This window comes from Pelophylax lessonae, assembly GCF_965119305.1.
Source record: "Pelophylax lessonae genome assembly, chromosome: 9".
In the NCBI taxonomy this organism is placed as follows: domain Eukaryota; kingdom Metazoa; phylum Chordata; class Amphibia; order Anura; family Ranidae; genus Pelophylax; species Pelophylax lessonae.
Window position 1 is genome coordinate 226,474,476 of NC_138776.1, and position 17,852 is coordinate 226,492,327.

General features: G+C 48.9%; 1 protein-coding gene across 1 annotated transcript in view; it reads right to left on the minus strand.

The window, feature by feature from the left end:
* SLC43A1 (solute carrier family 43 member 1) overlaps positions 1-17,852 on the minus strand; it is a 1,050,749-nt gene that overhangs the window by 638,384 nt on the left and 394,513 nt on the right. Inside the window, exon 7 of the mRNA XM_082268121.1 lies at positions 9,770-9,903. Within this exon, the coding sequence (XP_082124247.1) occupies positions 9,770-9,903 (134 nt within the window). The remainder of the gene's footprint in view (positions 1-9,769; positions 9,904-17,852) is intronic.

The window sequence follows — 17,852 nt, forward strand, 5'->3', positions numbered from 1 at the left end:
TTTGTCCGAGGCCTCTTGATTCAACTCGGATCTAAGCTAAAGAAAAGATTTAACTCTCGCCTTACCGAACTACTACATAATATACACACTCTAGACGCACAGCACAAGGCGTCTCCATCGCCTACCACCCTATCCAAACTCACGACTCTGAGACTCGACTTACGCAGGCTCCTGTGGGAGAAACACGACAAATTGCTGGCACGTCTGCGACTGAACTATTACACATCTCATAATAAGGCCGGTAAATTTCTGGCCTCCAGACTGAAGGCTCGCAGAGTTAAAACTAAAATCGACTCCCTGACACACCCCCACTCGGGCGAATCTCTCCGCCATCCGCAAGCCATAGCCGACGCATTTGCGGATTATTATGGCTCGCTATATAACCTACAATCAGACTCATCTACTCCGCAACCCACAGACATAGACATTCAAAACTTCCTCCGGCACCTCAAAATCCCTTCACTCACAGTGGAAGCGCAAGATTTCCTTAACGCCCCCTTTTCTCCCCTCGAACTGGTGAAAACCATCAAATCGCTCCCTATACGTAAATCCCCTGGTCCAGATGGACTTACTAACGAATATTATCGATCCCTTCAAGAAATCCTTTCCCCGCATCTTTTGTCCATGTTCTCAGATGCAGCTACCTCTGCGTCATTCCCTCCCGAAATGCTACAAGCCCATGTGGTAACCCTGCCCAAACCAGGTAAACCTCCTAATACCCCTGCTAACTTCCGACCTATCTCACTTCTCAACACTGACGTTAAGATATATGCCAAATTAATAGCGAATCGTTTAGCCGCAGTCTTGCCTGATTTGATAGGACCGGATCAAATGGGATTTATCAAAGGCAAGCAAGCCCCAGATGCCACTAGGCGAGTGATCAATCTTATGCACCAGGCGGAGCGTGCTCGAGTGCCTTCTCTGCTTCTCTCCATAGATGCGGAGAAGGCATTCGACCGCGTCCACTGGGGGTATATGAAAGCGGTGCTCGCTAGATTTGGGTTTTCAGGTCCTATTGCTTCGGCTATATTAGCCCTCTACTCCTCCCCCTCAGCCAAAATCCTATCTTCGGGTCTTCTTTCTAAAACGTTCCATATAACTAATGGCACCCGCCAGGGCTGCCCCCTCTCCCCACTTATATTTAACTTAGTCATAGAACCCTTGGCCATCTCCATGAGAGACCACCCTATGATTCATGGCTTCAAAGTCGTCCACTCCCAACATACAATTACCCTGTTTGCCGACGATGTCATCCTCAGCCTCACGAATCCCGTAGTATCCCTTCCAGCGGCCCACCACATTCTCCAAAGTTTTAGCACAGTCTCGTACTACAAAGTGAATTTCACTAAATCCCTCATATTGAATATGGGGGTTCATGAAGCCACTGTTACTCATTTAAAATCTACCTTACCTTACTCATGGACGACGGCCGACGTTCCCTACTTGGGCCTACGACTCACTTACCCTCTCTCTAACTTAATCCCCACTAATCTGTGCCCCCTCATTTCTAACATCTCATCTGATGCGCAAAATATATCCCGTACCGAACTGTCGTGGTCGGGCAGGATTGCAGCCTTTAAAATGATATCTCTGCCAAAAATTTTGTATGTGTTCCGTACCCTTCCGGTCCAAATTCCCGTATCCTACGTCAATACCTTACAAAAAATCCTCCGAACTCTGGTCTGGCAGAAAAAGCGGGATAGATGTAACTATCTTCACATGGTTCGTCACAAATCAGTGGGAGGTCTAGGCCTCCCTGATCTACGGGACTACCTATTGGCGGCCCATCTTACTCCCATCAGACAAAGGACCTCTCATCCCCCTACCTCCCCGTGGATACTGCTTGAATCCCTCCTCTCTAACTCTCCAAATATGCACCATTTACTCCTGGCAGACATTTGGAAACCCCTCTCCCTTCCTGCATACCCCATCACCACACAATCGACACTGAAAGCCTGGCGAACATTAATCACTAGTCGGAATTCCACTGCCCCCACTACCCTAGTGTCCTTCCCCCTGCAGACTCTTCAAATTCTCCTCCCCTATGTACCCTTATCTAAGTTCACGGCGGCGGGGATCGGCAGGGTGTCCCAACTATACACTCACACAGACCTCAAAAGCTTCGGACAACTCCAGTCTGAATTTCAATTGCCTGCGTCCACCGAATTTCAATACAACTCCATTTCCAGTTTCCTTCGTAAACACCCCCCTCCCCAATTCTACCTTCCATCATCTGTATGGCATTACATGTTTTCCACCACCACCAAGGTTAAAGGAATCTCCCTATTTTACAACCACCTTCAAAATAAATTGTCCTTTTGTAAAACATCCCATATGACTAAGTGGGAGGAGGATCTTCGGACAAACTTTTCCGAGGCCCAATGGCAACTCGCAATCCAAAGCGCTTATAAATCCTCTAAATGTGTGACGCATTGGGAACAATCCCAGAAAATTCTAACCAGATGGTACTTAACTCCATACCGACTATCCAAATTTTATGCTCACTCGGATCCCATGTGCTGGCGTGGCTGTGGCCAAATTGGCAATATGCATCACATATTCTGGTCTTGCAAAAGCATGTTGGGTTTTTGGAGGAGGGTGTCCGAGATCCTCTCGTCTGTTACAGGGATTCTTCGTCCCATTACCCGCCCATGGCTCTCTTGTCTCTAGGCTTGGAAACTATCCCTCGAGATATGCATATAGTATATACCCACATTCTCATTGCGGCTAGATCCGCGATTGCGAAACATTGGAAACAGTCAGATCCCCCTTCCCACCTTGAAGTTGTCCGCTCAGTCAACATCCAATTCTCTATGGAAAAAGCATACGCTTTCTCCTTGTCTCAGGGGGCCAGGTTCTCTCGAAACTGGTCACCCTGGACCTCCAGTAGTTACTGCTCCCCAGCCTTGTAAAGGTATTAAAGTGAACCCTACCTTATATTTGCATCTTCTTTGTTTGAAATTTCGTTCTCTCCCCTACAAGTGTATAGCCCTATCTAACCAATTTGTGCCTATATTTTACCCGTGTTAATTTTGAGGTAAAAGTGCCTTTTACGTTTCTATGAGATTCTATGTGATCCTCTTCTGACATGTTCATATGTATTATCGTTGTTCAAGTCAATATTGGTTTACGTGTATTGATTGTACTTTTTTTTTCTTATGCAAACCTTCAATAAAAATTTATTAAAATAAAAAAATATCTATTGTAGGCTGATCATTAAAAACTTACTTATGGGGGGTGTGGCCTGGCGCAGCATGTGAAAGGACGTGAGTGAGCGGGACCGATCTCCTGTACCGCTGATCCTGCAGCCATGCGGGCACAATAATCCTCCCTACACCTCTCGTGGATCCTTGACACCTACCTCATCATGTCCCCGCCAAAGAAACTGGCTTCATTCCGGCATCAGGACAAGGAGGCCTCAACCCAAGATGGCACCGATCTGACTCCGGAGGCGGGGACGGCTGAGGGCCCTGCAACAACCAGGGTGCTGGAGGCAATCTCTACATGCCAGGCAACGCTGACAACCAAAATTGAAGAGGTAAAAGTTAATATCTCTTTGTTAAGGCAGGATATGCAGAAGCTAAGGGACAGGGTCACTGAGACTGAACACAGGATAAGTGAGGTGGAAAACTCCCTCCCCCCCCCCCCCCCTGCAAAACTCCTCAGAAAGGCTGCAGCACCAAGTGAATCTTATTCTCTAAAAGCAAGATGATATGGAAAATAAGCTGCGCCGCTGCAATCTGCGGTTTATAGGCTTTCCAGAGGGCTCTGAGGGTGTGGACCCTTCATCCTATTTGGAGCAATTACTCATACAGGCCTATGGCAGGGATTCCTTCTCACCTACTTTCACGGTGGAGCGTGCACATCACCTTTCGGGCGCCCCCCACCCCAAGGAGTACCTTCCCGCACCTTCATTGCAAAATTCCTGAACTATCGGGACAGGGATGCCATACTGCGACTGGCCAGAGTAAAAGGGAACATCCCACTTGGAAACCACAGAGTGGCCATCTTTCCAGACTTCTCTGCGGAAGTTCAGAAGCGCCGCAAGAGGCCAAACCCTGTCTGCACATTAAAAATATCAAGTACTCCATGTTGTATCCAGCCCGCCTCAGAGTGGAGGGAGAGGACCGCGCACACTTTTTTGAGGACCCTGATTCCGTCATCACCTGATTAGAACACCTGGAAGCCAGAGCTTGATCACCTCAGCCTGCCACTTTCACGTTTTTCATCTGACTCCTGCCTGTGGCTTATCTGCAAGTGTTTTCGGGTGGAGGGGTATTCTAGATCCTTTGGAACAGGAGACATAGACACTTTCACCCCCCCTCCCCCTGAAGTGTCTAGTGGGCCTACTACCGACATGCTGTACCGGCAGAGCACCCCAGCTCCATGGATGGGACAACCTTCCTTCCCCCTATGGCCTTCCACCTGTCCATAGGCTTTGCTGCCCAGCGATTCACCTGTTTATTTTCGCCCCCTGCACCCGCTCCGGCGAGTGTCTGTGCCCTGTCCTCTTGTTGCCCTCAGCGACCCTTGGATGACCTATGCCCCCTGGGTACCTTGGATCTTTCACCTGTGTCTCCTTTTTCCCCATACCCTGCTGTCAGATGGCCTAGGGGGCCCCTCTCTTGTGTAACTTTCCCCCTCTGGTCACACGACAGCCTGTTTTGTTCAGGGCGCATCTTTGGGATTATGCCCGCACAAGTTGGGGTTGGTGCAGGGCAGGGTAGGGGGAATGGGATCTTAGAAATGTTTAAATGTTTTTTCTGGTACAATCATTGCACTACTTATCTACTTAATGCCTTTGACTCAGGCACTTCCTTCTTATTTTCATGCAGTCAGCTGTTATTACTGCTTTGTGGATGTCTTTATTACAGGCTTGGTGACTGAGATCCAGGGAGCTTCTGCTCCGCGCTACACAATACCCTTGGCATGGCTGCACTTAAACTGATGACGTGAAATGTCCGGGGTATGCGCTATAAAATTAAGCGGACGGCTGTCTTTAACATTATGTGCCATATCCGGGCTGATATCCTGGTATTGGTGGAAACACATTTGGAAGGCTGCATGCAGCAGTCTCTTAAGCGGCCCTGGGTTGGCTGGGTGTTTCATTCGGCCTACAGCTACCATTCTAGGGGTGTGGCAGTCCTGGTGGCCAAAACGGTGCATTTTCAGCTCCTGGGATCTCAAGTGGACCCTCTAGGCAGATATGTCTTCCTTAAAACATCTATTTATGGGGAATTGCTGCTACTACTGGCTTTTTATGTGCCCCCTCCTTAATCCAGTGCGTTTATTCTAGATGGCTTAGCTTTTAGCAATACCCGTGGGCCCAGGTAATTTGGTTGGGAGACTTTAACAACATATTGGATCCTGCTCTTAATAGATCCCACGGTGCCTCCCAAGCGCCACCAATGTCGTCACACACCAGGTTCTCCCGACTGTTGGAGGGCTTTGGTTTGGCCGACTCCTGGCCTACTAAATATCCCACCCAGCGAGCTTACTCTTGTTTCTCAGCCGCGCATCACTCCATGTCTCGCATAGACCTGATTTTGCTGTCCTGGACCCTGCTCCCCAGACTACAGGCAGCAGGCTTCTCCCCCAGGACTCTTTCTGACCATTGCCCATACTGGATCACACTGTCCTTGCCCTGCAGCAGGCCTCCCCCAGCCTGGCGCTTGAACCCTGCCTGGCTCGCCTTGATGTCAGACGAAGATGGTATTGAGAAAGACTGGTCACAATTTTTCTCTGACAACAACGGTGCGGCTCCCCCGGCGGCGGTGTGGGAGGCATTCAAATTGTTTGCTAGAACCATCATGATTACTCGTGTCAAAGCCATTAAGGCGCGGGCGGCTGAGGCGTACTCCAGGGCAATGACCAACCTGACTACAGCTGAACGTGCTTTTATGGCAGACGCGACCCCAGCAAATGAATCTCAGTATAAGCGAAAACGAAATTGTTTTTTCAGAAACAGAAACTATTTGCCCATGGGGAACGAGCTGGGAGGTTGCTCACATATTTAGTCCACTGTGAGGACAGGCCACCGGTGGTAATTACCCTCAGGGATGAGTTGGGTGCTGAAATAACCCGGGGAGGTGACACAACGTTTCCGCTCATTCTTTAGTACACTCTACACCTCTAGGGCCCCTGCAGACTGCACTGACATGCATGACTTCTTAGGGATGGTTGACTTTCCTACTTTGACGCTTGAACAGGTGGCAATCCTGGAGGCACCCCTATCCGAGGAGGAGATTGCGGAAGCCGTGTCCAAGTTCCCTAGATCTAAATCCCCTGGCCTCGATGGCCTCCCGGGTTGAGTTTTTTGCCCAATACTTAGAACTTCTTTACCCTAAACTGCTCACGTTATTCCCTTCCCTGTTTGAAGACTCTGCTTTGCCCCCTTCCATGCGAGAGGCCTTGATAGTGTTAATCCCCAAACCGGGCAAAGACCCACATCTCCCTGAATCCTATCGCCCCATTTTGTTGCTTCAAGTGGATGTTAAAATTCTCGCTAAAATTTTATCCCTTCTTCTCAACCAGGTGATCCATTTACTCATACACCCAGATCAGGCTGGGTTTATGCCTGGAAGAAACACTTTGTTCAATCTCCGCCGGCTGTTTATGAACCTCCAGGTGTGTCATGGGGAAGTTGGTGGCAGAGTAGTGGTTTCCTTGGACACGGCTTTTGACTCGGTGGAGTGGCCCTTCCTGTGGGCTTGCCTCGAACGTTATGGCTTCGGGCCTAACTTTATAAAGTGGCTTAAACTTCTGTACAACGCCCCAGTGGTGAAGGTATTGGCTAATGGCTGGCAGTCAACAGAGTTCCCTCTTTCTAGAGGTACTCGTTAGGGGTGCCCCCTATCCCCTTTGCTTTATGCCCTTGCCGCAGAGCCCCTAGCGATAGCTATCAGAGCACACCCTGAGATCCGCGGTCTTTGCAGGGGGTCGCTTGTAGAGAAAATCAGTATGTACGCTGATGACACCTTACTTTACCTAGAAGACTCAGACCGGTCTCTGCTTACGACCCTTTCTTTGTTTGAGCGTTACGGAAGGTTTCCTGGTCTTCAGATAAATTGGGGCAAATCGCAGGTCCTCCCACTAGATGAGAGCCCGGAGGCGGTCACCCCCGCGAATCCGGCCATACAATGTGTCTCTCGTTTTAAATATTTGGGAATTCAGGTGACTGCTAACTCGCGGGATTATATTCAGGATAATATCCAGCCTTTATTCCCTCTGCTTAAGGCCAAAATTCAAGTGTGGTCCAAATTGCCCTTGGGAGTGATGGGAAGAGTCAATTTGATAAAAATGGTCCTCCGTCCTAAAGTTCTCTATGTTGTGTGGCAATCCCCTATATACTTACCGCTTAAGTACTTTAAGCAGATGGAATCACTCCTTAAAGCTTTAGTATGGGGACCTAACCGACACAAAATTTCCTGGTGCAAACTAGAACCCTTCAAACCTGGGGGGGGTGGCCTTGCCAGACTTCAACTTGTATTATATAGCGGCACAGTTGTCCCAATTCATTCATATTGATAAGAAGGACAGGGAGCGGTTTCTGACCCTGTTGTGCTCTGGGTGGGCCCAACTTTCCGGGGATCCATTTCCGGTTGTACTTAGGGGTGTACATGGCTCGGGGGAGTCTCTGTGCCCTCGGTCCCTCTTGTACCACTATAGTCGAATCTGGGAGGTGGTGGCGGACAAGCTTCAGAGCTCTCCTTTCCATGACCTCACCCCCCTATGGCACAGCAGGGTCCTACAGGAGTTCCTCTCCATCCCTGACCCCTCCGTGTGGAGGAGGAGGGGCGTTTTTCTACTGAGTCACATTTCCACAGACGCTGGCCTGAAATCTTTTGAAACCCTACAGGAGCAATTCTCTCTTCCCGACCTTATGCACTACAGGTACTTGCAGCTTGCACACGCATATAGATCTCAATTCCCGGACGGACCACCGAGACTAGAATCACTTACAACATTGGATATTGTTAAATGCACAGAGCCCAAACACCTCATCTCCATATTCTATTCTGAACTTCATACACCCTCTTCCACCACGATAGCGTATGCACTTAAAACTCACTGGGAACGGGATGTGGGCGCTATGGAGGATGAGGAGTGGGAGGATGCACTTGAGATGTGTCAACGAGTTTCACCGAAGTTATCAGACCGACTGACCCAGACCTTTATACTTCACCAGGCATAACTCACTCCCCTCAGACTGGCAAGATAAAAACCTGACTTGGCCCCCTCTTGTCCAATGTGCGGGGACCCGGAGGCCTCCTTTTTCCATTTGCTTTGGAGCTGCCCCCAACTGCAGGGTCTATGGCGACAAATTGTCACTTTCATTCATGATAAAATGGGATCTCCCTTACAGCTCTCCCCCAAGGAATGTCTCCTGGGTGTATTTCCAGACGCGGACATGAAGAAAGCTACCACAGCATTTTTACAGGAAACGTTGTTTATCGCTCAAAAATGAATAGCTAGACAATGGATGAGGAACGATCCCCCCACTTTTGGGCTTTGGCTCAAGGAAATAAACAATATCCTTCCTTTCCATAAACTTCTATATAAACATAGAGGCTGTCCCCATAAATTCAACAAGATTTGGGATAGATGGGTGCAATGTCCCGATACGTGCCAATAGTGTGATATACTTCCACCTTTTAACCTCTTGCCGACTGCCGCACGACTATTTACGTCGGCAGTCAGCCCCTCACAGGCAAAGCTCGTTCACGACGTGCCCCTCCCCCCCCCCACGCGCGCCGGTCACTCGCGATCGTCGGTTACAGAGGGAGAAAGGCAGGCGGCTAATGTAAACAAAGCCGCCTGTCATTCTCCCCTGTGTAACGGCAGAGATCATACGGTCCAGGATCGTATTTCTCTGCAGTTACACACACAGCCACATCCAATCTCAGTTAGAAGCACGCCTCTAGGGACACACTTAACCCCTCCTTCTCAAATAAAGTTAACCCTTTCCCTGCCAGTGTCATTTTTACAGTAACAGTGCATATGTATAGCACTGATTACTGTAGTAATGTCACTGGTATCCCCAAAAAGTGTCAAAATGTCAGTCAAGGGTCCGATCTGTCTGCCGCAATGTCGCAGTCCCGCAAAAATAAAAATCGCAGATTGCCGCCATTACTCGTTAAAAAAAAAAAACAACAAAAATGACAAAAATCTTTCCCTTAGTTAGTAAACACAATAACTTTTGCGCAAACCAATCAAAATATGCTTTTTGCAATTTTTTTTTTACCAAACATATGAAGCAGAAAACAAATTGGCCTAAAATGGTAAAAAAAATAAATTTTTACATTTTTGGGGGGGGGGAATTTCATATAAAAAAAAATGTGAAAAATATTTTTATTTTTGCAAAATTGTTGCTCTTATTTTGTTTATAGCGCATGATCAAAAAATCGCACAGGTAATATAATACCACCAAAAGAAAGCTCTGTGGGAAAAAAAGGACGTCAATTTCATTTGAGTACAGCATCGCGCGACCGCGCAATTGTCAATTAAAGTCACGCAGTGCCGAATCGCAAAATAGGCCCTGGTCAGGAAGGGGGTAAAATCTTCCGGGGCTTAAATGGTTAATGGCAACATTCACTACTGTCTGTGTAAACTACTGCATGCTGCTTGATTGTTTTCCTTCTTTATATGCTTGTAAAGTTCCTGCATGACCATTCTTATCATTTCTGTACTCTTGAAGAATTTACTTTATTTTTGTATTGTACCAAAACTTTAACAAAACTCACTTAAAAAAAAAAAAAAAAAAACTTACTTATAAATTGTTTCTTCGGGTGATGGGATAGACTCCTTTGGCCAGTTGATGAGACAGTTGAGAAAAATCAGGCAAGCTAAAGCAGACCAGCCTAACATAATTCCCACAAAGGAGACCCCTGCCTCATATATAAGCTGCAGAAAGAATAATGCAAGAGAATTGTTAATAAAGAATTCCAAGAAAGAAAACAGAGCACTCACACATTTACAATGAGATACCAAAAAGCTGTTTTTTTTATACCGCTACATGGGCCACATGCTGTGTACTAATAAATATGTAAACTAAACACCAACTGTAGTACTAACACTTCTACACCAATTTTTATAAATATCAATAGTATATACAGTATCTCACAAAAGTGAGTACACCCCTGTAGCAAGGTTTCCAGGCCTGTGGCCTGATGTGGGTCTGCCATTAGTACCGGAATCTTCTCCAGCCCATGTGAGCTGAGTCCCTGGGTGTGACCTGAAGCAACAACAACTTTGACATCTTTGTTTGTGGTTTTTATTATAAGTTAAAGGGGATGGGAGAAGGGAATGAGTGGTATACTCCTTTAGGCTCAAACTAATTACAAGTGGGACAAGTGGGACTGAACCCTCGACTGAAAGGCCAAAAGATCCAGAACTGTAGAACTGCTGACACTGTTATGCTGTACAATTCACTGAATACTGTCCTCCGCTTTGGCCAGCTTGAAGTAGTATGAAGTAGAACTTTGCAAATCTGTACTTGCAACTGACACACTCTATGCAATTCAGGGCCCAGATGCAAGTGCCCCCTTGACTGTAACTCTTCAGGGTCCACTGACTAGGTACCCCCTTTGCAGCTACAGTAGCTGACACTGGATCCCAGAACCTCTTCCAGAGTGGTCCCCTCTAAATTCAGGCAGACCCCTAGGGGCAATCCTCAGTACTCACAACCTGTGTAGGCTTTCCTGGGACTGGACCCCTCTCGCTCTCCGCAGGCTCTCGGCACACCGGATCCCCTCAGCTCAACTCAGCACTCTCTGGATACTCAGGCGACACCCCAAGATATCCTCCTTCCTCAGACAGGAGGAGAGACAGCCATACTCTCCCTCCTGGGACTCTGCTCCCGCCAAAGACTTTGTGCCACACACTTCCCCCCAAACTTATACCCACTCCCAGAATCCCTTGCAGCCTAATCTGCCTTCTGGGGTAGTTACAAGCTGGGATGTGTCTTCTGATTGGGCTTCCCACACTGCCCTTTGAGAAGCCTCTCACAGGAGCCAGTGGGGATACTTCTCCCCTCAGCAGGCACATCTGGAAGCCCTGACACCCTAGCTAAATAAATCACCGCCCTGCTGTTAGGCAGACAAAGCCCACTATACATTTACCTAGCACCTACCTGTAGGGTGCTACATCCACCCCAAAATGAGTCAGGTCCCTCTGACTCTGAGGCAGCCGCCTCCTATCAAAAACTCTACTAAAAAAAAAACAGAAGTATCCCACAAACCTGGAAAGGGGGAAAAGGGAAAAACGAATTTACAGAATAACTTAGCGTGAAAAAAAATATATCTTTACAATCTGCTGTACATGTATGATACACAGTTTAAGGTGCATGGAAACTGATGCTCCCCCCACCAAATAAACTCACCTGGTGGAGAACAACAAGGAAAAACAATGCAATACAAACATCCTGAGTGTCTAACTCTAAGGTCAATCCCATCACATAGAAATCACATCACATTTCTAACTAACTGAACAGTTAGATCCTCCAAAAAAAAAAAAAAAAAGAAACACAAGGACGACCTTTCCATTCCCTCCCTCCCTCCTTTAACTCGAAGGAGCTTGTTACCTAACACTAGCTGTCTAGACAGAGTCCTCTTTGTTGAAGTGAAACACAGTGCCCTCTGCTGTCCCTTTGAGCACTTCAGTGAGGAAACAGGGCAGGTTACAGTATATTATGACCCACAGTCCTGCTGAGTGAGGGAAACATCACAGGGGTCCAGCAGGGCACCCCACACCAAAGTTCTTGACCACTCCCGAACTTTGCAGCAATTTCTTCTTCTGTACAGACTGTGGATGAAGTCCCACACAGCTATTTGTAATCCACAACAGATCCCGTCCTGATGGCCCAAAGGATCTAGCCCACAAGAATTAACTCTCCAAAGACCCGGACCCGATTGCCCAAAAAGGTCTATTTCCCTTCAACAGATGCAATTCAAAGTCAGCATTATCTTTTTCAACAAAAAAATTTTCCTTGGTCAGTTGCGGTAGCCGGCTGGCCACACAAATTTTTCTTGGTTTTAGTCATTCCTGAACTCCTCCCACTTTGATGAGGTACTGAAGAGTCTCACTTTAGATGTAGTACTCTGGATGAGGCACTTGAACATATTCTCCGTTCTCATTCTTGACCCGGATGGACCAAGCATGTCTCCAGCCAATCCAGACGGCGGACCTGCACCCTATCAATATAGATGTAGCGCCCGTAAAACCCCTTAGCCTTGACTTAAGTGAATTTTTCTTTCAATCCCTCCTCTGGGGAGTCCCTATATGGCTTGGGGACAAAGAGGTAGTCACAAATTAGCTCATCACACCACCAGTCCCTGAATTTCTCCACTAGCAGCATGACCACCCTTGGAGCATATCATAACCATACTCCAGTGCAACCTTTTTTTGCATCCAGCACTGCATTCTAGATAACCTGGGAAGGGTCCTCTGGTTACCTCTCCCTGGTGGAGAAAATGGGGTGTGAACTCTCTGGATCATTTCCTAATAGGCAATGTTCTGATCTTGGGCCCTGACAATGTTCCCTGGTGGGGTGAGGTCTGGGACCCTTACGACATTGGCCTCACAGAACCCCAATTTCTGAGCCAGTTCCCCTCTTTTAATGGCCTCCTTGGCCTCCTGGTGAAAAGGCACAACAACCCCGGGACCTAGGGAGCTACTGCCAGTCTATGATCCCCATTCCCACTCTGTTTCCTCAATGGATCCCCAATCATCTATATCTTCCTCCACGGACCCATATTTTGCGTAGAAAGATTGGGAATTCACCCTGATAGGGCACTTTTTACCTTCACCACTGGTGCTGGAAGAAGTCACTTGGGGAATTCCTGTCTGCACAGGCTGGGGAATACTGATAGGGGCGGATGCCGTTAGGGCCCTGACCGGCGGTACTTCTGGCCAGGTCCCTACTGTTTGGGTGGACACGGATCCCCTACCTATGGAGTTCTGCGACTGAACTCCTTCCCCGCAGAGTGTGAGCCCACCGACTGCTGGCAAGGTCTCCATCTGCATGAGCCTGAATACCCCTCTTCCTGCACCACGAAGGAACTTGGACTCGTTCCCCGTCACCTCCTGAGTGAGGCCTGTATCCCACATGACTGCCAGCTTCCTGGGAAGGCCCTCGCTCTTCTCTGCCCCGAGCAGCAAATCACCACATTGCCCACATTTAACCCACGCCTGCACCCTCAGAGTAACAGTGGCACACTGAGGACATACCACTCCAAGGAACTCCGGACCTCCTCCGGTGCAAAACGTGAGTCCGCCGTCCGGTACCATCCGGATACTGGTATCCCAAACTAGCGGGGGATCGGGCTGATGCATCTGCTCTTGGCTCTCGCACGGCTGCGACCGAAGGAGGGGATATTAATAGGGTCCCCTCTGCCTCTCCGGATTGGCCAGATGTTCTCGCTGTCTCCACCTTTTCGCCATGTTGGGCGATCACTCCTCCCCTTGGGCAGTCCTGCTCGTGGCGCGCTTTTTGCTGCGTGGTTCTGTAACTCTTCCCCCACCATGCTGCTGTGCTGCAAGCATTTGGGAAATTGTTGCAAAGCGGAGTATGTCACTTGCTAGACATACATCTGCTCACCTTAATTGCACTAGGGCCTCCACTGCACTTTTCTTGCCTAAAGCCAGCCGCCCTCTCTTGCTTGGAAAAAGCAGCATCCCGCCACTGACTGCACGGTCGATACTCCTCTTCCTTGCCACACACGTGCAATTAACATCTTCCATACTGGCTCCGGGACTAGCTCCACGGCCCTCCCCGGCGTGGCAATCCCCACAGTATGTGTGCACCAGCCATAAAGAATAAATGTCCCGCTGCCAAATGAACGGTCAACATTCCTCCACTGTTAGGGATTCAAGTGGTAGCCTGATGGCAGAGGAAGGCCCCACGTGTGCCGGATGGCGGAGCTTAGACTGGAACCCCCAAGGTAAGTGACACAGGCTAACCTGAGGTGCGGAATCGAAGTATCCACCGGTTTTCGCCAGAGCCTCTAGTGGTGAGGATGGACTTCACTGCATGTGGATACCAGGTCGCGGTCCTCAGGGTTGCCCCACCAATGGAGAAAGCGGTCAAGATCCGAAGGCGGATAAGCAGACAAGGGAGATCCAAGAGAATGGTCAAACAAGCAGGGGGTCAGGACGGGCAGCAGGTCAACGAGGTCAGGAACAAGCCAAAGGTCAAAACAGGCATCAAACAGGTAACAGGACACAGGCTTCAGGAACAGAGGAGGAGCTGCAGACAAGACAGCAAAGACACAGTGCTGCTGAGCTGTTTAAATAAGGCAGCCTGTTTGCCAATTATTGCAATTAGTCTGCTCTAGGTTAACCCTGTAGGTTGCAGACTCATGACACCACATCAGTGTGCTCAGGAAGCTTTCCTAACATTGCCCCCCCCCCCCTTAACCACTTAAGCCCTGGGGGATTTGGCTGCTCAAAGACCAGGCCCTATTTTGCGATTCGGCACTGCGTGACTTTAACAGACAATTGCACGGTCGTGCGACGCTGTATCCAAATGAAATTGACGTCCTTTTTTCCCATAAACATAGCTTTCTTTTGGTGGTATTTGATCCCCTGTGCGATTTTTACTTTTTGCGCTATAAACAAAAAAAGAGCGTAAATTTTGAAAAAATAATAATATTTTTCACAATTTTTTATATGAAATTCCCCCAAAAAAATGTAAAAATCAAAATTTTTTAACATTTTAGGCCAATTTTTCTGCTACATACTGTATGTTTGGTAAAAAAAATCGCAATCAGCATATTTTGATTGGTTTGCGCAAAAGTTATTGCGTTTACTAACTAAGGGAAAGATTTTTGTAATTTTTATTGTTTTTTTTTTCAACGAGTAATGGCAGCGATCTGCGATTTTTTTTCGGGACTGCGACATTGCGGCGGACAGATTGGACCCTTGACTGACATTTTTGACACTTTTGGGGGTACCAGTGACATTACTGCAGTAATCAGTGCTATACATATGCACTGTTACTGTAAAAATGACACTGGCAGGGAAGGGGTTAACTTTATTGGTGATGCAGGGGTGTGGCTAGTGATGAAACCACAGAGACATACAATCCTACATAGCAGGATAGTATGATCTCTGTTCTTACACCAGGGAGAATGACAGGCGGCTTTGTTTACATTAGCCGCCTGCCTTTCTCCCTTTCCAGCGGGAGATCACGAGTGACCGGCGAACATCGGAGCCGCTGGTCACTCGCGCTGGTATGGCAGTGAACGAGCGGGGGCGTGACTCCGATATGTCACTTTGCCCAGGGGGGGCTGACCGCCGCAGTATATGTACTTGCGGCGGTCGGCAAGTGGTTAAGGTCAACCTCCGGGTGCCCAACATACTGCTTTTCTGAGGATGGGCAAGAAAAAACGCCTGGATCAGGTCTGCGGCATGATTGTTCCTCTCGGGTTCCCAGGAATTCTCTTCTGGCCCATAACCCTTCCATTTAATAATGAACTGAAGCTGGTTACCTCTTTTCCGGCAATCAAGTATTGCCTCAACTTCGTACTCCATGTCGCTATCCACCATCACTGGTTCCGGAGGTCCAGGGCTTCTGCCGGGGAAGGCGTCGGGAACCACGGGTTTTAAAAGAGCGACATGGAACACAGGATGGATCCGTAGGGGATCAGGTAAGAATAACTCATAGGACACGGCATTGAGTCTTCTTTTAACGGGGAATGGGCCAATAAACCTGGGAGCCAACTTCTTGGATGGGCAGGCCAAGCGGAGGTTAGCTGTGGATAAAAAGACCTGGTCACCTGGTTGGAGGATCAGTTCTCCCCTCTTTTTCCCATCAAAGATTCTTTTGAACGCTATCTGAACCTTGGCCAAGGTGTCCTGCAGAAGTTTGTTGTTACTCGTGAATAGAGTTGAGCGGACACCTGGATGTCCGTGTTCGGCGGGTTCGGCCGAACTTGAAAAAAAAGTCCGGGTCCGTGTCCCGGACTTTTTCCGAACTTTACCGGGACACCGAACCCCATTGAAGTCAATGGGGACCCGAAATTTCAGGCACTAAAATGACTCTAAAACACCAATGGAAAGGGCTAGAGTGCTGCAAATGGCAGCAAAATGTAGTTAAGAGCATGGCGAGTGCTCTGCAAACAAATGTGGATAGGGAAATAACTTAAAACAACAAAAAAAAACAGAAAAATAAAACAATGTTCTTCATCTGTGAAGGACGAGGCCCATATGGAGTAGGAGGGAGGTTGAGGTGGTGGCGGATGTGGCGGTGATGGTGTAGGTGGAAGCGGCGGTGGAGGAGGCCGAGGTAGCCAACACTGCTTTTTTTCAGTCATTTTAAATGAGGGTACACCCCAAAAGAGTGAGAAATCAAAAAAAGAACAATGGCTGGGTAAGGTAGGCATCCATCTCTATTCTGCACAAGGTACGGAAAAGTCCTGTGGGATCCATGCCTGGTTCATTTTAATGAACGTGAGCTTGTCCACATTGTCTCTGGACAGGCGGCTGCGCTTGTCTGTGATAACGCCCCCAGCCGTGCTAAATACACTTTCAGATAATACACTGGCTGCAGGGCACGCCAGCACCTCCAAGGCGTAAAGGGCAAGCTTAGGCCATGTGCCCAATTTGGAGACCCAGAAGTTGAAGGGGGCAGACCCGTCATTCACTACATGTTGGCGTATGCACACATACTGCTCCACCATGTTGCTGAAATGCTGCCTCCTGCTAAGACGTTCCATATGAGCTGCTGGTGCTGCTGTTTGTTGTGGCGTGCTCACAAAGCCTTTCCACATTTCGGCCATGCTAACCCTGCCTTCTGAGGTGCTGGCGGTGCCCTCTGGCGGTGCCCTCTGGCGGTGCATTGGCGACCTCTTCCTCCTCCTCCTCTGCCTTGGCCTTGTGCTTCCACTGTGGCCCCGCTGTCAGGTGGGAATGCCAGCAGCATCGCGTCTACCAGCGTGCGCTTGTACTCGCGCATCTTGCGATCGCGCTCCAGTGAGTGAATTAAGGACGGTACATTGTCCTTGTAACGGGGATCCAGCAGCGTGGCCACCCAGTAATCAGCACAAGTTAGAATGTGGGCAACTCGGCGGTCGTTGTGGAGACACTGCAGCATGTAATCGCTCATGTGTGCCAGGCTGCCCAGAGGCAACGAAAGGCGGTCCTCTGTGGGAGGTGTATCGTCTGTGTCCTCTGTATCCCCCCAGCCACGCACCAGTGATGGCCATGAGCTGGCCTGGGTGCCACCCTGCTGTGAACATGGTTCCATCTCCTCCTCCTCATCCTCCAGAACTGTGCCCCTGCTGGACAATTGTGTCCCTGGCATTTGTGGGTGCAGGAACCCACCCTCGGAGCCACTTGCGAATGACTGCCCTGAAAGCCTTGGAAATGTTACCTCTTCATCCTCCTCCTCATCCTGTGCCACATCCTCTTCCATTATCGCCTGAATCGTTTTTTGAAGGAGGCATAGAAGTGGGATAGTTAAGCTGACAACGGCGTCATCGGCACTGGCCATGTTGGTGGAGTACTCAAAACAGCGCAACAAGGCACACAGGTCTCGCATGGAGGCCCAGTTATTGGTGGTGAAGTGGTGCTGTTCCGCAGAGCGACTCACACGTGCGTGCTGCAGCTGAATCTCCACTATGGCCTGCTGCTGCTCGCACAGTCTTTCCAGCATGTGCAAGGTGGAGTTCCACCTTGTGGGCACGTCACATATGAGGCGGTGAGCAGGAAGGCCGAAGTTACGCTGCAGCGCTGACAGGCGAGCAGCAGCAGGGTGAGAATGCCGAAAGTGCGCACAGACGGCCCGCACTTTCTGCAGCAGCTCTGACATATCGGGGTAATTTTTAAGGAACCTCTGCACCACCAAATTCAGC